Source organism: Heloderma suspectum, chromosome 5 (genome assembly GCF_057233095.1).
Source record: "Heloderma suspectum isolate Gila_16-S chromosome 5, 16-S_ref, whole genome shotgun sequence".
Taxonomy (NCBI): domain Eukaryota; kingdom Metazoa; phylum Chordata; class Lepidosauria; order Squamata; family Helodermatidae; genus Heloderma; species Heloderma suspectum.
Window position 1 is genome coordinate 129,467,220 of NC_139462.1, and position 22,338 is coordinate 129,489,557.

Genomic DNA, 22,338 nt, shown 5'->3' on the forward strand with positions numbered 1-22,338 from the left:
CTTTTGTCCAGCCAGATGTGCAGCTAAAGGGAAAGACAGCACGGTTGTGCTTGCCATCTTACCTTGCACCTCGCTACCAAGAGTATAATCTGGGGAAATCCTGCACTAAGTATGCTTGTTGCAAAAGCTTTATCTACACCAGCCTTCCCCAACCTGGTGCCTTCCAGATGTTTTGGACTTCAACTCCCATCAGCCCTAGCCAGCAAGGCCAATGGTCAGGAATGCTGGGAATTCAAAACATCTGGAGGCCACCAGACTGGGGAAGGCTGATCTACACGTTCCCCTGACAAAACAGGGCTGGGGATTCATCTGCTGCAAAGCAGTGAGGAGAAGGCCCTAAACTGCAGGGAAGAAGGCGCATGTGTGTGTACTTAAACCTACCCCCAGCTGCTGCTTTTCCCCTGCAACCCCCACACCCACTTCCCCCCAATTAACACCAGCTGAGGGGGAAAATTAAGCATGCACTTAATTAAGCCCCCCTCCCACAGTTGCTTCACAGCTGAGAAGCAGCGGCCAGAGTTCCCAGACCTGTTGTTTGCTGCAGAAAGTGCATATCCAGCCTACGGGGAGGCGGGGGAAAATCAAACATCGCCACCTCTGCGACTATCTAGTTTTCCTCATGCAGAATCAGGAACATCAACACGAGTCTGTGAAAACTGCGCAAGGACAGTAGTCAAAGAATCTCACTGGATTTTAAGCAGATGCTTTTCCTCCTGATACTAGGGGCACTGAACGGGTCCTGACCGTACCATCTTGAGGTCTCCCTCCTCAGTTTCCATTGACTGACATTGTTCTTGAGCCATAAAAGCCAGAAGCTTCCGCGTCAGGTGGGCATCCTTCATAACAGCTTGCAAGTTCACTGTCTGACCATTTGCAAACATCTGGTCTCCAACACAACTCACGGGACGATACCTATACCAGAGTACATTCGTTATATTAAGAAAAACAATACCCTCTTACTCTGGCTGACAAAGTCACAACTGTAAATCATTAAAATCTTTCAAGACCACATTGTGAAATGAAGTAAAAAAAGAGTTGCATTACCTAGAAGGTGGAACAACAAGTTTATCTAGGAAGAACATATCAGGATTGAAACTTGAATCACCGGTGACCGTCATGCCAGAAAAAAGCTTGCAAAGGAAAAATCCTAAACAGAACAAAAACACATTAGAATGCTTGCTGCACCTAAGGTATGACAGAACATTGGTACTTACCAAGAAGATTCCTTCTGGGTTGACGTGCAGGAGGCATCCCTATAATGAGCTAACTCCCTCTGTTGTCCAAGAAAAGCAGGGAACCATGTGACAGAGTTCTGGATAGTTTGCTGGTGCTAGACTCCTCCCTGCCTGTTCCATCCATGGCTACAGCTCAGGAATAGAGATCAGGGAAAACATTCCCCAGTATAAATGGAAAACCATAAGGGCTACAGAGGAGAGAAGAAACTTCCAGGGAGGACAGATACATAAAGAAAAGGAAATTAGATCTCAAGAGGCAGGTCTGACCCAGAAGATGCAGAGGTAGGTGACCATGGTGGATAATTCAATAGAATCAGGAACCAAAATAGTAGGTGTGTTGCCGGGATGCCTTCCACACACCAACCCTGAAGGAACTTTCTTGGGAAGTACCAATGTTCCATTCTCCAGGTTGGTGTGAGGAAGACATCCCTACAATGAGTAGGGATAAGCTAAGTGCCATTTAGGGTGGGACAACTTGTAAGTACTGAATCTACTGAAAACTAACTACCTGCTGGAGAACCCTCTTATCAAAGGAGGCATCTGCAGAGGCATAAGTGTCTATCTTATAGTGCCTAGTAAAAGATTTTGATTAGCCCAAATCACAACCTTACATATTTCTGCTACTGAGGTATTGCTGGAAAGGGCCGCTGAGGTGGCTGCTGACCTGGTGGAGTGTGCCATGACTGTTAAAAGGTTTATTAAGGTGTGAAGCCTCGTAGGCAGAAAACGCATAAATTTTGAGCGGCCTGGCTAGCATGGATCTGGAAACCTTCTTACCTATGGCTGTGGGATAAAAGGAAACAAAAAGGGAGCCAGATTGTGGAAGGACTCTTATCACTTTGGGTATGTCCAGCTGATGCCAGCTCTTCTCCAAGGGGTGAGATGGGTGAGAGCAGAAGGAACGCAAGATTAGCTCTTCTGATCTGTGAAACAAGGTAACTGACTTTGGGAATGAAGGTAGGATCAAGTCTGAGGGTGACCGTCTCCTTCTGAAATGTTATCAGACTTTCCCTTACTGAAAGGGCCGAGAGCTTCGACACTCTCCGTGCTGATGTAATGGCTACTAAAACCAATACCTTTTGAGATAGAAGGTTGAGAGGAATACTCTTGAGAGGCTCAAATGGTGGTTTTGTGAGTGTAGACAGAATGATTTGGACACTACAGGTTGGGAATCTGTGAATGGTAGGCAGACATAAAACAGAAGCTCCTCTGAGGAAGTGCTTGAGGCGAGGATGGGAGCTGAGAGGTGGACGACCTGGTTTTGATAGGATGGAGGAGATGGCTGAGGTCTGTTTGAGACCCATGTTGAGGCCTGCTTGGAAGAATAGCAGGAGCTTTTTGATACCTTCAGAGTGGATGTCGATGTCTTTTCATCTGCACCATCTGGTAAAGGCCTTCCAGGTGATCTCATATAAACAAATGTAGTAGAGTTCTTACGGGATGATAGGAGGATGCTGATTACTGTGTCCGAGTATCCTAAGGATGTGTAGGTGGACTGCTCAACTGCCAGGAAACTAGATGAAGCCATTCTTGGTCCAAGTGGAGATCCGGTCACTGGGAGAGGAGATCGGCCCGATCTTCTCTCCCAGCCTGGGGAGGAACCAGGGTTCTTCCTCAGCAAGATATAGGATTTCCAAAAACCATGGCTTGAAAGGTCTTTCTGAGCATCCTGACCAATAGTGGGGCTGGCAGGAAGGCACAGAGGCTTTCCCTGGGCCATGATGTGTTTAGAGCATCCATGTTCCTTGTTCCGTAGCAGTGGAATTTTGAAGGTACCAGGGAAGCCTGTGGTTGGGGCATGAGGCGAACAAATCCACTGCTGGTGGCCCGAAGTGTATCTGCATCTCTTGGAAGGTGGAGGGGTGTAGACTCTATTACTAGTTGCTGCCTGCTGAGGTAGTCCGCTGTGTGCTTTTGTTTGCCCTGGATGTGCTGGGCTGAAATGGAGATCAGGTTTTGTTTGGCCTACAGAAGCATCAATTGGGGTCCTTGTGGAGGGAGTGGGATTTCATTCCTTGGTAATTTATGTGGCTCTTTGTAGTGGCATTGTCCACCCTTATAAGGATACATGAGAGCACTGCCGTTGGGGGATGAAGTATTTCAGGGCCAGGTGCACTGCTCCGAGTTCAAGCCAACTGATGTGGTGTCCTTTGTCTGAGTCCTGACAGCAGGCTTGGGCGACCTGATTGTTGTAATGCGTACCCCAGCCCTCTAGGCTGGTATCTGTGGTCAACTGTAATGCGCACCCCAGCCCTATAGGCTGGCATCTGTGGTCAGTGTAATCTTTTGAGGCTTGGATCACGTTTCAATTTGTTTGTCCTCCCTCCAGTCCATTACCAGCATCAGGCACCGATCTAGTATGAGAACAGCTTCCTTGGATTTAGATGGAAAGGATAGAGATGGGCGTCATCAGCATACAGGTGACACCAACCCCCACAATGCTAGACAGTCTCTCCCAGTGGTTTCATGTATATGTTAAATAGCATAAGGGATAAGATGGAACCCTGAGGGACACCACAGGCCAGTGGCCATGGTGTCAAACAGGAATCCCCCAGCACCATCTTCTGAGATCAACCTTCCAAGAAGTGCTGGCGCTACCTTAGGACGGTGCCTCCCAGTCCCACCTCAGACAGATGCCTCAGGATACCATGGTCAATGGTACTGAAAGCTGTCGAAAGAGTGAGCAAAACCAATAGGGACACACTTCCCCAGTCCAGTTCCCAGCATTGTCCACCAATGCGACCAAAGCAGCCTCTGTCCCATAACCGGGCCTGAAGCCAGATTGAAATGGATCTAGATAATCTGTCTCATCCAGAAATCCCTGCAGCTATGACTCCGAAGTCGATTAAGTGCTGGATTGCTTGGGATATGATTTAATGTTCTGTAGTGGAATGTGATGCCAGAGACTGGATGAACAGGGGATGAGGGGGTTCCTGGAATTCTGTGGAACAGCCATTGTATATGGTGTCAAGTACCTGGCAATCTTAGGCTCACTGCTGCTAAGCTGTTAAAAACTGTTGCAATCTTCCTCCCACAGAGGTGTTCCTGGTGTAAGAACTGTTGACGACCTGTTCTGGATAGTTGAAAACAAGGTTTGGAGGAGGGGTTACTGGAGGAGGGGTTAGCAGAGCTGGTTTCTGGTTTGGAAGCATGACCAAGACCAGGCAGGTCTGGGGTATCTATAGCCTCTGGAACGTAAGGTTTGTATTCCTGAAGGGACGAAAGGAGGAATATGTTCTCTGTTGAAAGATTTTCTCTCCTCTTTCCTGGAAGGTATCACTTCCTTTGGGCTTTTTCTCCAATGAGATGTGCTCCTGAGAATGGCACAATGGCTAGGTTGCCTCTGGAGAGGATATCCACATTCCAATGCTTTAGCTAAATGGACCTGCAAGCCACAGTAGTGGCCACACTAGAACAGGCATTACACTGGTGTGCATCCTGGGTGGCATCTGCTATAAAGGTGAAAGATTTTGAAGGTTCGATTAGTCCTCTGTAGAGGACTTGATTAGATCTTTATTATTTATAACATCTTCAACTCATAGGATTGCAACTCTGGCAAAGTAAGAGAGCTGAGGCACGTAAGGCAAGAGCTGATGCGTTGTGAGCTTTCTTTAGATCAGTGACAGACCTTTGTTTCCTCTGATCCTTAAGGGGTGCATCCCCATCTTTTGGCGTAATAGCCCCCTGAGAAAAGTGCTGTCACTGGAACATCTACAAGGGGTATTTTAAGGTCTTCTGTAATATTCTGTCAGTGCAGAAGCATTGAGCTGTACTTTCCCCCTCCAAGGCAAGAAAGGGGCAAGACCATTCTTCCTTCAATCGTTTTTTGAAAGAATTTGGGAAGGGAAAATTTCTGGTGGCTGGCTTGGGCTCAGGAAACATAGCTACTCCTTGTGAGAGTGGCTGTGCTATTTCTGGTTCTGCAGGGTTAATGGCTAAAGTAGCAATTGCCTTAGAGAGCGAGGGCAGAAAACCCTCTTTATTAAAGTCTGTAGGGGTATCCTCTATGGTTTCTGTATCTGACCTTCCCCTCTCTTCCCAGTCCAAAGCACCCATCTCCAGGGGGTGGGGAGGAGTTGCTATCCTGATGTGGCTGGGACTCAGGATGAGGAGCTCTGGGGGTGACACCCTAGGCAGTAGAGTCGGGATTGGGTAAGCCCTTTCGAGAGTTGGCAGAAGAACGCTGGCTGTGAGTGGAAGTTTGCTGTGGGTTTGGCCAGGGACAACCAGGAGGCTTAGCAGTATTCTTGGATTTGGGGGGGGGGGGATCCAAAGGGCATGGTTCACGAGTGTGCTTGGCAGGGTGAGTTGGTTTTGGACCCTGTTAGTCTACAAAATAACTGGTTAATTGGTCCAAGTGAAAGTTGAGAGAGGACAGACTAATCAATTTGTGAGATGTAACTGATAGGGGGGAGGGGCGAATTGGAGGCCGTTTGCTGGGATACAGGCCCCTTGGGACTTACCTATTCTGAGCTCTCCTTGGATAGTTCCCAGTCCCCAGGCGGGGTCAGGATACGATACCGTGCTGGACCTGCCTTGCTCCTAGTAGGCCCACCTGTGCTGAGGATGACAGGCCCTGCTTCAGCCTGTAGCTGGATGGTGCTGGGAAGGTCTTATCTGGGTGGCCAGACTTGCTCCTGGAGCCCCCATGGCCCTTCTTGAGGTTCCAGAAAGGAGTCCCCCAGCATCCCAGGCCTCTCTATTGCCAAGGTGAAATCAGGCACCACTGTAATTAGAAAAGCTCCTAACTCTAAAAGAAGAGGGGGAAAAGTTTTTGCTTTGGAAACTAAGGGAGAAAGTAAAGAAGGATAGAGAGGAAGAAATAAGAAAAAAGCAAGGCAAACGGTAGCTATAAAGGGCTGGAGTGCTAGAGGAGATACTCCAGCAACCTGCTCAGAGCTAAGGCAGGAAATGCCTTTTCAGTTAATTTGCATATTCTTGCCTATTGGAGCAAGTGGGAGGGGCAACCCATATAAGGACATCATCCTCCACTCCAGGAAATGTACTTTATACATATATATAGTAGAAGAAATGAGTTGAAGAGATAAGGATTCTAAAGAGATAAGTATAAATATTTTTATAAGTATTTATACTATTTTAGTATAAATAAAATAGTTGGAAGAGGATCAAGTTGCAGAAAATTGCAGCAGATAGGAGAGAAGCTCTGTCCTCGACAAAAAGCAGGGATGAACCGGCAGGGAGGAATCTAGGACCAGGAGACTGCACGAAACTCTGTCACATGGTCCCTGTTTTTCCTGGACAATAGAGGGAGTTAATCCATTGTAGGGATGCCTTCCGCACACCAACCTGGAGAACTAGGCAACCTTTAGAGCAATAAGATAATGACAGCTCATGTGATTTCATCCCAAGAACCAAATGTTATAGTTAATCCAAAACACAGATAAACACAGGATATGTTTTCTAACATATCCATTTCTTAGTCCACTGTGTATTTAAGTCTGTGATCCTAAGCACACATCAATTGAATTCATATTCAGAAATGACAGTATTTATCTTCCAATGCCACTCCAACTAATACTATATGGGCAACAGGGACAACCCTACTATGAGACTAGGTGAAGAGGCTGCCTTAACAGGGAGCTGTTAAGGGTGACAAACTGGGGGACAAGCAAATCTGACCCATGGGGTACAATCCAGTGGGAAGTTCTCTGACTCAGAATTTATTGAAATGAACAGAATCTTTATTTAGAATCTGTAGCACCTCTCTACAAGCAAGGAATGTTCAAACGAAGATAAAAATCAAAGAAACCTACAACAGGAAATATTCTATACTAAATCCAGGTATTTGACCACATACAACGTACACTCCAAGGTGCTGGATCACTGGTGCAAGGGGGGAGTTCCACTGGAGGGGGCACCAACTATCAAAATGTAGCAAGCAATTTTATTCACTTACCTTCATTTTTCCATAAAGCTTCAATGTGTTGTTTGGCAGTAGTAGGTGTCATGTAGCCTCGTTTTCCCAGCTGAGTTTCATCTATGGCTAAGAAGTTACAGTTTAAGATGGAAGAACTTCACGCTATGTCAGGTTACTTGTAAAATTCCATTGATGGAAACAAAACTGCACTTGTTCACTACCAGCAGCAGTCAACCAAAGCCAATCTCAGTGCAAAGCTACACATGTAAAAGGTAAGCTGAACAGCTACATATAGGGCCATGGGTCTTTGACAGGCAACCACAAAGGCACATCTCCAAGTATATAAAGGAAGTGTTTGCATGATCTTCCTATTACAGATATGCCACATGATCAGTTCATTGTTGGAACAACACTATCAAGTGATTTCTAAATTGATTAAAACTTGCCAGGATACCTCCTTCATATATACCAAGGATCCTGTGGCCCTTGGATACCTGTGTGGCTGGCTGCACATGCACCCCCCACCCACCCCAGTGCACTGCTGCCACCTTCACAATGATGATGCTGTTTCATGGTCTGTCAGGAACATGATTCTGCTGGAGAAAAGAGCAGATGAGGAGTGTCTTCCCCATCTGCCCCTTTCCTCACAGAATAGTGCTCCTGGGCTGCGATTTAAATCATGTCAGAAGTGTGATTTAAATAATGTGCCTCTCTCCCAGCTGATTAGCAGGGGAGAAAAGTTATGATCTCAGCATACAGGAAAGGGAAGAGTGTGCGTGGGTATGAGCTATGTGTAGTGTGTGTGTCGGGGGTGCACATGCAGCCCTCATCACCCCATGTGACCCTCAGGGGTAAAAAGGTTGCCCAGCCATGGTGTATACACCAAGAGGAAGAGGTTAAAGGACTCATTATCAGGTGGCCGCAAATGAGGTATGCCTCATACTCATTGAAAACAGTGACATCAAACCGCTCCACTGCCACTTTTTACACTGATGTAGCTGCCCAGGATTATGTTCAAACTAGCCTTAATTTGGGAGGAACTCTAAAAATTCTAGTTCTCTTATTTTTCTATTAACCCACATTGAGCAAGAGATAGCAGAGAGTTAATTTCACCAGACTTTTAGCATATGGTACAAGTTTCGGCTGAAATTATTCTATACAAAGTATAAGATATTGTTTGAATATAAGTCTTTTTCAGTGTCCACATTCATTTTACATTTTAAGGACGGAAGCAGCTGTACATGAAGCAACATTTAATTTATGGAAGGACCCTTCACTAGACTCTGGATGGGAAAAAATCTTTAAGGTATAGCTATAAAGGTAGCTTTATAGTTAGCAATAGGAACCCGGAAAAAGACAGAAAAAAGAAAAGAAGTGTTGTGAAAGGACCTGCAGTTGATGGCAAACCCTCTTGAAGGATAAACTGGTTTGTGTGGTAAAGGGATCCTGAACCTCCTTCAGCCCAAGGGCTGAATTCTATTCCAGAGAAGCTCGTGGGGGCCACGTCCCAGTGGTGGATGGGGCTGACGGCAAAAGGGGTGGGGCCAAAGGCAAAACAGACAGGCGAAAATTGCCACTTTATCTAGCTTAAAGCTCCTACTGCCAATAATTGAGCCTGAGGAGAAGCATTTCAACCTCTTAGAATGGGGAAACATTAAAAAAAAAGGCAGGAAACCTCCAAACAATCAGGGGGGGGGGGGCATGGGAAGGTGGCACGGCCCTCTGGGAAACCCCAGAGGGCCAGACTGGGACCCCTAGGTGGGCTGCGTTCAGCACCTCGGCCTGTGGTTCTGCATCCCTGATGAGGTGCCATAGAATTTCCACATCAAGTAGAAATATTTGGATATAATGGGCACTTCTGTACTCAGTATCTGACCATTCTAAGCAAATACAGAAATTCTACGGCAAATACTCCACAGAATGTATTTGCCACAGAGTGTTAAGGTGTAAATATAGGACCATTTAAAAACAAGGCCCTTTCTAGAGCCAAATCTAGGGCCATTTCTTTCCAAAAATGGAATGAGGTAGAAATTAAACTCTTCCTGTTTTCAGTGGCTAGCATAGTAGACATAACTCTCCGCAGGGACATTAGGATAGAGCTGAGATCTCTGCAACAATAAAATAAATGTGGAAATACGCATGCACACACACAGCTTCAACTGAAATCATGCAATCCTTATTCTGCATACATGGGTAGGGGACAGCAAATACAGTGCCTATTTTGTTCAATCTTTTGTGCAATACCTCATTATTGAATGGTTAATGGGAGTAATTGTAATGATGTTGCTTTTTTTTACATGACACAGAATGCACAATTAAAAGGTTCTGCAATGCTGCTTCATTTTCCATCTCCTTTCCTTTGGGTATTTAAGTTGTCCCAATCTTTTTGTGCCTTAATTCAGCACATAATGAAATGTGTTACCGTTAAGTACAGCAGCTTCTATGCTAATATATACGACTGTAGGCCGGATCCAGAATTAGCCATACTCAGAGCAGATCCACTCAGATGAATGAGATTTAAGATAGTCATGACTATGTTCCATTGTATTAAATGGATCTACTCCAAGCACGACTTTAAGACTAGATTCATTCCTGTATGGAGATACACACTAAGAAAACGTTATTTTAAAGAACATTTCCACTGCCAGTTAGGTCAGTTGACCTCTCCTTCAGACACACAGAAAGGATCTGAAGATTCCAAGTACTACATGGTACGTTTTAGTATAACAAAATGTTCATCAATGTGAAGTTATAATTTTTATATTATTTCAATAGAGCATACATACTTGCAGCATCCTCCGCTATAACCTGTTTGCCTGACTTCTGGATTACCACAGTGGGGTAAGTCACAGTGAGTTTGCTATTGTGCTCTTTTCGGACAAGTGATCTTCCCGTTCTTAAAGACAGAGGGGTGGCAGGGAGAAAAGACAACACCACAATCAAGAACGTATAAACATTCTAGCAGTTTTTAATGCTGGGATGAGAGGATAGGGAAGAAAGCAGCCCGTAAAAAGTTATACTTGATTATACTCACTTGCAATTTGGACATCTCTTTGAACTCATGTGTGATTTCCAAAATTGGGAGATAAGTTTACTTCTATACTCGCATACATTTTTTACCTAAAACAGGAGAATGAAAAATGACGTTCTAGACATTACAGATGAATTAATGCATATTTAAATCAGTTGTGAACATTAACACTGAAAGCAAATACTAATTTAAAATATTAACCTGCAATGATTTTAGAATGTAAACTTATTTTCACATTTTGTTACGAAAGGATTTGTCTATTCCCAAATTAAATCCTGACTACTTAGCCAAATGAACATGGTGGGACATATTGCAGAACTGAGTTACCATGGCATGCAGGACTCCTAATAACCTACATATGAATCAGCAAAGGCAAATGTAATGTACAAAAAGGCCCATCATGGATATAGGATACAGCCATTTAGGTAAGTACCGCAGCGCTTTTTCTTGCCACCAGAATAGAAATGGCTGTTGACCATATCTGTGATCGCCAGGTTCACATATTATATTTGGCTGTAGGAAACCATACATGGGTAAAGCCAGGACTGCTCACATGAATGAAAATACATTGTGTATTCACAGCCAGACTTTACATATTGCCTGAGTGAACTAAGACTAGCCTCATAGTACTTGCTCAACTCTCTGTTTTATGTGCTGGTCCATCAGTGTCCACAAGGTGCCTTTTTCACCACTGTTGACATTTTTCCTCAGCTTTGTCATGTCTATCAGGGAACAGCAGCTTAGGTCCTCCTGATTGGAAGTCAAAATCTTCTCAATTTGACTACAGAGGAATTACACTAACAGAGCCCATTATCCTCCTCTTCATGATTTCACCCAAGAACACTGTTTTGCTGATGGCCAGCAAATCAAAGGAGCTGCTGGAATCTTAAATCTGCATTCCCCACTGGTAGGTTTGTAGTGCCTTAGCCTCAGTTTCTGTCTGCCTGCCCCACTAAATATATTTCGCCTAAATATATAGTGATCCTAAAGTTTGAAAAACATTCAAAGAATAATGATTTGGAAATTTAGACAGACCACAACAGAGCTAACAGGAGGAAGACAGAATCTAAAATTGTCTTGGCATCTGCGAAAAGCAAATTTTGTTAAACAAGTAACAACATTGGTTTGTCTTATAGTTGCTAGCTGGTCATTATATCACATTACTGTGGTGATAGAGGAAATGAGAGAATAACAAATGCTTTCTATCTTTGATGTGTGGGAGCTTTTCAAAAGGTTGAAAACTTCATATTTAGCACACTTTGGGTACAAGTTGCTATTCAAATTCTTACAGAACTAATACAGAAGAACACTTGCTCTACAGTAAGCCCAGAATAACAGACACTTTAAGATAGAAGAACTAGTCTTATCTCAAACATGGAAATGCGAACAAGTTGCTCATTCAAAACAGTGTAGTCTATAATATTGCTTTTTCTTACTTACATGTGCACCTTGGTCTCTTAGCTGGTTATTTTGGAGCATTTCTTCTGTGTGCAGACTTAATACTTCTTCAACGTCTATACCAGATATGCCTGCATTTTCTTCTAAAAACTGAAAGAATGAATAAATTAGAAACCCACTGAATGTGCTCAGAACACAACGAGAGGAGCAAAACCTACCCTACTTAAGATGGCCTCAAGTTCGTGGACTGCTTGAAGCAACCCAACTTTCAGGAGCTTCAGCTGGTTAAGCAATAAATGAATTGCAGCACGTGGACATGTCAGATGGCAGCAGCTCAAACAAGAACCTCGTATCAAAAGGAATAATTTCTGAAGAAAAAAGACAGTTGATTTGTTATAACACTAAACATTTATTTAATGCTTTCAAATGTCCAGACTGCTTCACATACTTAATTTTGTTGCAATCCTTAGAACAACCCTGCAAGGTAGATCAATAATATCACCCAGTATAAATACTCATCTTCCTATATTTGTTCTCAACACAATGGTACACTCAGTACTGATGCAGCTCAGCCATCCATGCTATAGAATCAAGAATAGAATGCCAATTCCATTAACATACTTACATCAAAAAAGAGAGGATTATAGACAGTGAGGGGCAGTTCTATATGACCCAGATGACCTGGGCAGTTGTTGAAGTCCTGCACACACGTAGCACACACTTCTTTGTTGTTAAGTGGTCCCAAAGACAAATCATACAATCCATTTGGTGATGGAGTGCCAGCATTATCCAGAAAAAGAGGGTTGGTTATAGATTTTACACTCAGCTTCCTAAATGTAAAAGCAAAGTTAGATATGTTGTAACAAAAAAAGGCCATTCCCAGATTGCACATCCTTGAACCTCACAAGGTAACAACAATATTTTATAAAAAGCCAGGACAGGATTGGGGAGGAGCTCAGATTTGTTGATTTTGCAAAGAGTTGAGTTTGTCTGGATTAAACCTTTCCTGTATCAAGTTTTCTGTTGATATCAGAAATCCCTTTAAAGTTGCTGTCAAACACCAACTATTTGAGATTTCTCTTAATTATTTAGAGAAAAGCAGATAATGCATTAAGTTGCCTTCTGCATTTGAACACTCCCAGAAGGAAGAGCACAGTAAGATGTGTAGCTTAGAACTATCCTGCAACTGTTTGTATTACTATTGCCTCAAAGCATACTGTCAAGGTAAAATTTCTGTATGACGTTTATTTATTTATTGCATTTATATCCCACCTTTTTTCCTCTTGCAAGGAACCCAAGGCGGCGTACATTATCCTCCTCCTCTCCATTTTATCCTCACAACAACCACCCTGTGGTTGGGCTGAGAGTGTGTGACTGGCCCAAAGTCACCCAGTGAGCTTCCATGGCCAAGTGGGGACTAAAACCCAGATCTCCCAGCTCCCAGTCCAACACTCTTGCCACTACACCACACTGACGTTAAGAACATAAGAGCAGCAATGCTGCACCTGTCCATGAAATCCAGCATTGTTCACACAGTGGCCAACCAGATGCCCATGGGAAGCCCACAAGTAGAACATGACTGCAATAGCACCCTCCCAGTTGTGTTTTCCAGCAACTGGTGTACAGAGGCATACTGCCTCTGATACTGGAGATAGCATATAGCCATCAGGAATAGTAGCCATCAATAGCTTTATCCTCCATGATTTTGTCTAACCCTCTTTTAAAACCATCTAAATTGGTGGTCATCCCTACATGTTGTGGTAGCAAATTCCATAGTTTAACTCTGCGCTGTGTGAAGTAGTACTTCCTTTTATCCATCCTGAATCTCCCACCAATCAACTTCATTGGATGACCCTGGGTTATAGTATTATGAGAGAGGGAGAAAAACATCCCCCTATCCACTAGCTCTGAAACCGAGAAAGGGTGAGCCAGGCCCAAGATGGTCCAAGGTGTGAACATAATTGGGTTGCCAAAAATATGAACTTTAACAGAACCAATTTCTACATCTTTGTATGAAGATAGATGCAAAAAACTATGACTGTAACATGAACTTATAGGAAAGAAACCCTTTCTTTGGTATCTCTCTCATAGCTGAAGAGTGTGGAGATAAAACAGTCACTTTAGATTATACTTTCTTACAACTGAATTGTTTTGCACTACATGCAAACAATGCCTGTCTCTGCACCAAACAGCTCCATTGGTACTTTTGTGAAATGTAGCTGCATAAAGAGCAACCATGTGGCCCTGAACCTGTTAGAAAACACCTGTGATTTCAAAAACATTTGATGGGACTGCAAGGAAATTTTTAAAAATGCTGGAAAGATGCAGTTGAAAAATGTAAGAGAGGTAATGATTTAAGTTACCAGTACAACCTACAGTTTTGCTTTTAGTTAAGCTTGATGATGTGACTCAAATCAAGTACTATAAAATGTTAGGTGATATGTCGATTCTAACATGCTTGCTAGTGGCTCAATAACAGTAGAAAGGGCAATTACCAACAATGGAGGAATAAAAAAGAAATATGGCAGAGCATTTTAATGTATAAAATAACCTTCTACAAAAATACTCACTTTTGGAGGGATCTAAAACAAAAAAGGGGTTTTGGAATATTGTTATAACTTTCTATAGGATATAATATACATACTAATTATGAAAATGTACAGAGGGTGGTATTAAATTATTTAGGGTGCATTCCTATCAGATCCGCCTTGGGTACTCATAAGCCTCCAAACCTGGAGGCTTATGAGTCTCCAAGGTGGAGCGGAAGGTGCACTGCGCCTTCCGCTCTGAATTTTAGCTTGATGGGTGTTTTCGTCTGGGGGATGGAAGAGGCTGGGGATACAGTGTAAATTGTCCACTCCCCTCCCCAGCCACTGGCATGCCCCCTTTCCATCCTCTCCAAGCTCGAGTTTGGGAGCTCACAGAAGCAGCCAGCACAGTTCTCTCCAGGCTGGCTGCGAGGGGGAGGGGACAGGGAGCTTGGTCAAAGGTTGCAGCGCTGTCTCTAGCCTTGGAGTCAGGAATCTGAAAAATCCTATGGCCTCCCAGGCACTGTCTAGCGGCCATAGGATTGCTCCCCCAGCATTAAAGATAGTTAAGACATTTTGTTTTTCGATCTGGAACACAGAGACTGACAAGTGCAATCCTATACACGTCTTCTCAGAATTAAGACCCATGGAGTTCTCCTAGGTACTGGACAAGGGTCTACAATGTATCATCTAGGCACTGCAGTTGTGGGAGTGGGTCTAACAGAGAGTTCTCAGCACACTTGCTAAATTATAATTGCAGGGATTCTTTGGGGTTAAACTCTGGAGTTAAACTGACAGTTAAACTGTCATTAGAGTGATATACATTTGTTGTGAAAATATGCTGAGACTGAGGGAGGTGTCCAACAAGTGAGAAGGTGAATCCCACAGACTTTAAACAAAGAGATCTAAACCAACAATTCCATTGTCTAGAGATGGAATTCCTGTTTATTTTTCACAACATTCTCCTTTGCCTGGGGAAGTAATTATAGCTGTGCTGTCCATGGGAAACAATGGAGAAATCCAAGACATAAGCATAGATGTGATAAGCAGGGGTAGCATGCATCTTTGCCTCACCTTGCAGAGATCGCAAATGCAGGAGTTCTTGCTCAAACTATAGTCTTATTTTGTGTAGAAAACGTTATTTTTTAAAAGGTTTAATATATGTTAAAAGATGAGCAGAAAGTACAAATGGGGTCCACAGATATTATCGCCATCTTACAGGGGTGGGAAGTAGGCTGAGGCTGAAAGAGAGAAGTGTGTGACAGCCTCTAGCGGAGACAACTGTTGATGTTGGCCATGGAACTCAGGCTGAAAGAGTGGTTCACAACATCCCTGCAACGTGATCAGTTTTATTTTATACTTGGCAACATCTAATACACTATAGCCACACTTTTGCGCAACAAAGCTCAAGCAAGCATGATGCTGGGAGATTTGCAAATACTAGGGTGGGGGCAGGGGAGGGTTGGCTTGTGAGACAATGACAGAGGGGTAATCTTTCACCAGGAATTCAAAGCAGTCACCAACAGAGTGTGGGGAGGGATGGTAATAACGTACATTACAGCATTTTTATAGGCACGATTTAACAGTCCTGAGGCTCAAAATACACACACTGAAAGATCTGTGATTGGCTTTTGTAATTAAACCCTCACACACACCCCTTAAAAAAACCTAACTTTCTAACCACGGGAATCCCCATGTCTCTCCCTCACCCCCCTTGCAGATGGGAAGTGGGAAGGATGATGGTTTTGACTACAGAAACGGACCACCGGGAAAGGGTTCATCAAATCATCATCCCCGAGCCTCGGATTCATTTCGGGAAACCTTCCTGCCCCTCCACTCCCAAACCGGACCCCTCCTGTCGTGTGTCACTTTGTGCCTAAGAGGTTTTTCAACAGTGCCTTTTTTTTTTTTAAAGCATGTGTGTATACTTACGCGAGTGGGTGTGTCATATAAATTATATATATACACATATATAGGAAGATAGGTACTGGGAACGGATAGAGAAAGAGAGGGAACAAATGCACATTGTTTACGCAGAACAGCACTTCAATAAAGTGTTAACAGCAGACAAAAACGCTGCAGTGAAGCGTTTCGCCCCCCAGTGCCTGGTGGCCACTTTCTGGCGGTGGCCGTTTTGGATTCCAAGCCGACAGATCCCCACAGCTCCCGAGCCAAAGCCGGCGATCGACCGAATGCGGCCGCCTCCCTCTGCAGGTGTCGCGAGCGCGTCCGGACAGCCGCGCTCCGCGGCGCTTTTCTCCCCCCCGGAGCGTAGCGCGAAAATGCCCCCAGGCCACCGCGGGCGGGGGCTCGGGGCTCGAGCCGCGCCGGGGGTTCGCAGCCTTCGCCAGCCGCAGCGTGCGGGCCAGATTCTGGCGGCGCCTGGGCGGCCGGCGGGGAGTGTCGGGCGGCCGCCGCAGCCAGCCTGACGGCGCCTCAGCGGTCTCTCTTGCTCGTCGAGCCTTCCTGTCTCTATGCCCCCCCCCCCGTTTACCGTATCTCCGCGGCCGTGTATATCCCGAACGACAAGCCCGTCAGCCGCCGCCACGGCGCCTCCTTTGCCGCCGCCGCCGCCGCCATGGCGGGACAGCAGCGCGCCCCGCGTGCGAGGGGGCACGCGAAGGAGCAGGGCCGCCGCGCCACCGAGGCCGCGCGTGCGAGGAAAGCGTGTCTTGGCCGCGACTTCCGCTTCCGGCACGCTCCCCTCAGGCCCGCGCCAAGACCCTGACATGGCGGCTCGGTGGTGGAGGCTAAGCTGCTCCAGCCGCCGGGCGCTGTCGCCGAGGAGGCCGCTCCGCTCGCGGGTGCCTGGCTCGTTCGCGGAAGGGAGCGTCAGGTAAGGCCGAGAGGGAGGAGGGGAAAACGGGGGACGGCCCCCCCCGGCAAGCCTGAAGCGCCCGGGCCCGGAGGGCTTGGGAGGATGGGGCGCCGCGGAGGCAGGAACGCCCGAGGGGCACCAGGCGCCTCGAGGCTTCCGCTTTGGGTCGCTTTGTCGGGGGTCTCGTGTACGCCGTTCAGAGCGGTGAGAGCACCGCGCCTCTGGCGCAGGTAAATAGAGCACGAGGCGAGTTTGCAGCCAGTTGGCTTTGAGTTACGAGGGAGCGATGGAGGTGGCTCGTTGAGCTAGGTTGCTTTTGTTGCAATCTAGGCTTCGAAAAAAGGAGGGTCAGGGGAGACATGGTAGAGGTGTATGGAGATATGCGTGGTGTGGAGAATGCAGATAGGGAGACCTTTTTCTCCCCCTCTCGCAATACTAGAACCTGGGGTCTTCCCATGAAGCTTGTTGGGGGGAGATTCGGGACAGATAAAAGGAAGGACTTCTTCATACAGCGCAGAGTTAAACAATGGAATTCGCTACCACAGGATGTAGTGATGGCCACGAGTTTGGATGGCTTTCAAAGGGGGTTAAACAAATTCCTGGAGGAGGAGGCTATCAATGGCTACAATTCCTGATGGCTATGTGCTATCTCCAGTACCAGAGGTGGTATGCCTGGTATGTGCACTAGTTGCTGGGGAACATGGGTGGGAGGGTGCTCTTGCACTCATGTCCTGCTTGTGGGTTTCCTGGTCAATGGCTGGTTGGCCACTGCGTAAGCAGAATGCTGGACTAGATGGACCCTTGGTTTGATCCAGCATGGCTGTTCTTATGTTCGCATGTGTTTTCTGCTGGGTCTCCTTAGCTGAACTGTTTTCAGCACAAAAGTGAAAGGGTTTCTCCTGATTCATAGAATCATAGAATAGTAGGGTTGGGAGGGGCCTACAAGGCCCACTACCTCTCTAGGTCATTGGTTCCACTGTCGTATTGCTGTAACAGTGAGGACGTTTTTCCTGATGTTCAGCCAGAATCTGGCTTCCTGTCACTTGAGCCCATTATTCCATGTCCTGCACTCTGGGATGATGGAGAAGAGATAATGGCCTTCCTGTCTGTGACAACCTTTCAAGTACTTGAAGAGCGCTATCATATCTCCCCTCAGTCTTCTCTTTTCAAGGCTAAACATGCCCAGTTCTTTCAGTCTCTCTTCATAGGGCCTTGTTTCCAGTCCCCTGATCATCTTTGTTGCCCTTCTCTGAACCCTTTCCAGTTTGTCTGCATCCTTCTTAAAATGTGGTGCCTAGAACTGGACACAGTACTCCAGATGAGGCCTAACCAGTGCTGAGTAGAGGGGAACTAGTACTTCCCGGGATTTGAAAGGTATGCTTGTATTAATGCAGCCCAAAAGAGCATTTGCCTTTTTTGCAGCCACATCACTTTGTTGGCTCATATTCAGCTTGTGATCGACAACAATTCCAAGATCCTTCTCGCTTGTAGTGTTGTTGAGCCATGTATCCCCCATCTTGTAACTGTGCCTTTGGTTTCTTTTTCCTAGGTGCAGAACTTGGTATTTATCCCTATTAAATGTCATTCTGTTGTTTTCTGCCCAGCGCTCCAGTCTATCAAGATCCCTTTGAATTTTGTTTATGTCTTCCAGGGTATTAGCTGTCCCGCCCCATTTTGTGTCATCTGCAAATGTGATCAGCATTCCCTGCACCTCCTCCTCCAAATCATTAATACAAATGTTGAAGAGCATTGGGCCCAGGACTGAGCCCTGTGGCACCCCGCTCGTTACCTTTCCCCAGTTTGAGAAGATCCCATTGATAAGCACTCTTCGAGTCCGATTCTGTAGCCAGCTGTGGATCCACTGGATTGTTGTTTCGTCTAGCCCACTTTGAACTAGTTTGCTCATCAGGATATCATGGGGCACTTTGTCGAAAGCTTTGCTGAAGTCGAGCTATATTATGTCTACAGCATTCCCACAGTCCATAAAGGAGGTTACTTGATAAAAAAATTAGATCAAATTCTTCTGGCAGGATTTGTTCTTGACAAATCCATGTTGGCTTTGAGTAATCACTGCATTGTTTTCAAGGTGCTTACAGATGGATTGCTTTATAATCTGCTCCAGAATTTTTCCAGGGATTCAGATAGTATGTATTCTGTTAGGGGGAATTATTCCATCTGCAATATTCCAAATGTAATTATTCTGCTGCTCTCTATCTGGATTTTGATGATGCACTCTAGCCAGAAACAGCCAGATGAAGTCAGAAATAGGCAGAGCTTAGAAAACTTTATACATCTGACTCAAGCAAATTCATCTTGGCTTGCTCCTTATCCAAGAAGCAAAGACCTCCACAATCTTATCGGCAATCTAGTTGAACAGACTTGTGAGAGAATATGTGAACACAGACCAAAGCAGGTTTATTCCAAAGCAACATATAGCAGAAAATATTAGATGGAACTTCATTAGTCATTGTTGAAAAGAAGTGAACCCTTCTTTTCACCATGACTACAGAAGGGATATTATCTGGAGGTTGAGAAAGCCCTCAGTCACATGCAGGGGACCTACTTCAGATATAATGGGTAGACTCCAACAGGGTGCTTATGCTCCTGCCAGTTCTCTTCCGCCCCATCAATTGCATTGTCCAAGTGAGCCCCACCATTTGTTCCTAGGGGAAGCCCTGAAATGAGCACAAACACTCATTTCTGGAAGGAGGCAGCTTGGTGGAGCTCGCCTAAGGGAGCTCCACTAATCTGCCTCCTTCCAGAAATGAATGTCCCTTGCATAAGTGGTGGGTCCTGCTTGCACAACAGAATTAGAGAGACCCACACTTGTGGAAGATAACTGTGGGGCAAAGGAATCTGTGGGGATGTAGGCATCCCCTTGGATTCCACCCACAAAGTTTGAGATACGTTTCCTCTGGGCTATCAAGGCTTTATATTCGACCCAAAGGCACAAGTCATGGTCAATGGCAGTGGATGCTGTGACTTCCAAATCTAGCGGAGGGCATGCCAAGAGTGTCCCTTATTGCTTTATTATCCATGGTAGTAATTCCTAGTTGCTACCTCCATTAATCCCATACTTTCAGTGTAGAAAGATCTTAATTCCAAACACACATTTCCTATTTCCACTGTTGCAAGACAAGGTCTTTTTGAGCCTGGTGCCTTCACCTGATTTTGCACATTTCCCTTTTCTGTTGCATCCCCCTCCTCCCCACACCCTGTGTTCCCCAACCCCCTAAAGAGCAACCTTGACAGGTTGAAGGGTGAAGTATCCTTCCATGACTTTCCTTCCTCTCATGGTTTTCAGAATCCAAGCCATCTATGAACCTTCCCTTCTGGCTCTCTATAATAAAATGTGTGAGAACTTCACAAAGCGGCTGCTGCTAGAATATGTGGTTTGTTCTAACATAGACTCTAAACATCTCATTAAAAACCCTTTCTGAACATTATAATCCTGGAGTAGGGTAACCGCAGTACTAAAAGTCAATGTATTTGATTTGCCTTCATATGCTTTGTGTGACATCCTTTCATCTTCCACAACTACAGCCTAAACTAAAGTTGGTTCTAGTAATACATTGTGTTCCTACAGCATGCTGTAGAACTATTTTTGCAATATATGTGCTTATTAAAACATATTATGATTGGTTTCCATAGACACCGCTCAGAAAATGCAACCCTTCAGGAAAATGCAACCCTTCAGGAAAAATCCCCCAACTTGGAAGGTACAATATTTTTGTGGTCATTTTTGTACTCCTAAAAAGTATACTTGCAACTATTGAGAAATTCACTGCATTTCTTTTAGCGTAATATGTGATCCTAAGTATATTCACTTAGAAATAAGTCACCTATATAGGAACTAGACTTGTTTCTGAGTAAAGGTAATTAGGGGTGTAATCCTATGGACTGCACCCTCGCTGCTTGGAAGCCCAAGAACTCAGAGGCTTCTGAGATTCCTGTGCTTGAAGCTGGCAGGGTGGAAGGAGCGACGGAGGTTGTCAAGGAAAGGGGATCCCACCGGGACCTTCCCCAATCTCCCTGTGAGGGAGGACTGCTCAGGACCCACTCCTGGGACCTCCTTCCTGAAAACAGGACTGGCCAAACCCGGCCTTTCAGTCCCCCAAAATACCCAGTAGCCACCCTCTTAAGCCAAGAGGCACTGAAATTAGCACTGAGGTTATGCAGAGAGATCACACCAACTAAAGGTTAGATAAAGGTTTATTAAGATTGATATAAAGGGGTAGAGGGAAAGGGAAGAATGGAAGTAGCAAGTTACACAGAGGGTACAAAGCTAAATAACTTAGCTATATTCAGAGAGCTTCATGACCGCAAGCCAAAATAATAAATCTACCTGGCTTATCCTTACATACCTAAGCATGGATCTCCCTGGATAGCCAGCAGCCGTCTGCAGGTCTAGGACCACCAGGATGAAGGGAGACCCCATGTCTCGCCCTCAGCCCACTTTTAAAACCCAGCCCTGGCAACCCAGGGCAGATTTTGCTTCAGCCAATCACTGGGCCCAGTCTCTGGGTGGACTGCTTGGCCTCTGAGAGGCTGGAACTCCCCACCAACTCCAGCTGTTGGCACTTTCTAATTAGCAGGGACTGGCCATGGGCAAAGGGCCGAGGAGCCTTTAGATTACAAACAATTCCAGGTGGTTACATCTGATGTGACAGCCTGACCCAATCTTATGGCGGAAAGCAGGCTGTTATCCTTGACACCCTCCCATTTGGGAAGATAAACTCTCGGGGTGCGTACCCCAGATTTTCCATTTTCATCTAAATAAGCTCAACCCAAAAACTTAAACCAAGTAAAACTAATAAAACATCAATAAAAATGAAAAACATGTAGAAGGTATACTCCAATCACTAACATTACAGTTTTTCATGAACCTGCTAGTTAAAATCATCCCCTTAATTCAGTAAAAATTATTGTATTTCTTTAACCAACATAAGGGGAAGGGGGAAAAACTAATTATAACTCAAACTTCCCCTTGGGGGGAACTTCCCCCTTCCAGATTAAAAGAAACATTTTGCTCTAACATGCTACAAAATGAGGTTTACTGGGCCAAAATAAAAAACAAAACAAACATGTAAGGTCCTCGATCAGGACAGAATGTTGACCCAAGGAGGCTCGCTCAGGCCCAAAAAAGGGCACAGCATGATGGTCCTTAGCCAATTCCCATAGTTGGCACAGCTGAGTGAATAACAGTGAGGAGAGGAAAGCAACCTCAGCCCTGAACAGATCTAGTGAGAAGCAAAGCTTCCTCCCCAGCATCAATTGAGCAGCAGGAAGAACTTGTACTCTCTAGAGGCACATCTTCTTCAGCAAAAAGCAGAAACTGCAGGGCTAGGTCTCCACTGACAGGAAGCCTGGCAAAGTTATCTTGAATTACCTTGCCCAACATCTGACTAAGCCATGCCACCAACCCCGCAGTCAAAAAAAAGAGGGGACAC

At 45.2% G+C, this 22,338-nt stretch overlaps 2 protein-coding genes across 6 annotated transcripts in view; one reads left to right on the forward strand and one right to left on the reverse strand.

Annotated features, from left to right (window-relative positions):
- Nucleotides 1-16,761, reverse strand: part of POLR1A (RNA polymerase I subunit A) — a 56,490-nt gene extending 39,729 nt beyond the window's left edge. Inside the window, exons 1-9 of one of the 3 annotated variants that reach the window (XR_014792221.1) lie at nucleotides 16,565-16,754; nucleotides 12,168-12,372; nucleotides 11,761-11,910; nucleotides 11,585-11,692; nucleotides 10,148-10,233; nucleotides 9,900-10,009; nucleotides 7,153-7,239; nucleotides 1,045-1,147; nucleotides 750-912 (exon numbers count right to left, since the gene is read on the reverse strand). Coding sequence is in view for 2 of the 3 variants with exons in the window: in XM_084857423.1 (XP_084713549.1) it covers nucleotides 750-912; nucleotides 1,045-1,147; nucleotides 7,153-7,239; nucleotides 9,900-10,009; nucleotides 10,148-10,233; nucleotides 11,585-11,692; nucleotides 11,761-11,910; nucleotides 12,168-12,372; nucleotides 16,565-16,650 (1,098 nt within the window). In the remaining variant the exon portion in view is untranslated. Of the gene's footprint in view, nucleotides 1-749; nucleotides 913-1,044; nucleotides 1,148-7,152; nucleotides 7,240-9,899; nucleotides 10,010-10,147; nucleotides 10,234-11,584; nucleotides 11,693-11,760; nucleotides 11,911-12,167; nucleotides 12,373-16,564 lie in introns of those variants that run through there. The other 2 variants (XM_084857423.1, XM_084857424.1) reach the window with 2 other exon arrangements.
- An 11-nt stretch (nucleotides 16,762-16,772) lies between these two features.
- Nucleotides 16,773-22,338, forward strand: part of PTCD3 (pentatricopeptide repeat domain 3) — a 50,260-nt gene continuing 44,694 nt past the window's right edge. For all 3 annotated transcript variants that reach the window (XM_084857431.1, XM_084857434.1, XM_084857433.1), the window contains exons 1-2: nucleotides 16,773-16,906; nucleotides 20,540-20,607. In XM_084857431.1, the coding sequence (XP_084713557.1) occupies nucleotides 16,800-16,906; nucleotides 20,540-20,607 (175 nt within the window). In that variant the 5' untranslated portion in view covers nucleotides 16,773-16,799. The remainder of the gene's footprint in view (nucleotides 16,907-20,539; nucleotides 20,608-22,338) is intronic.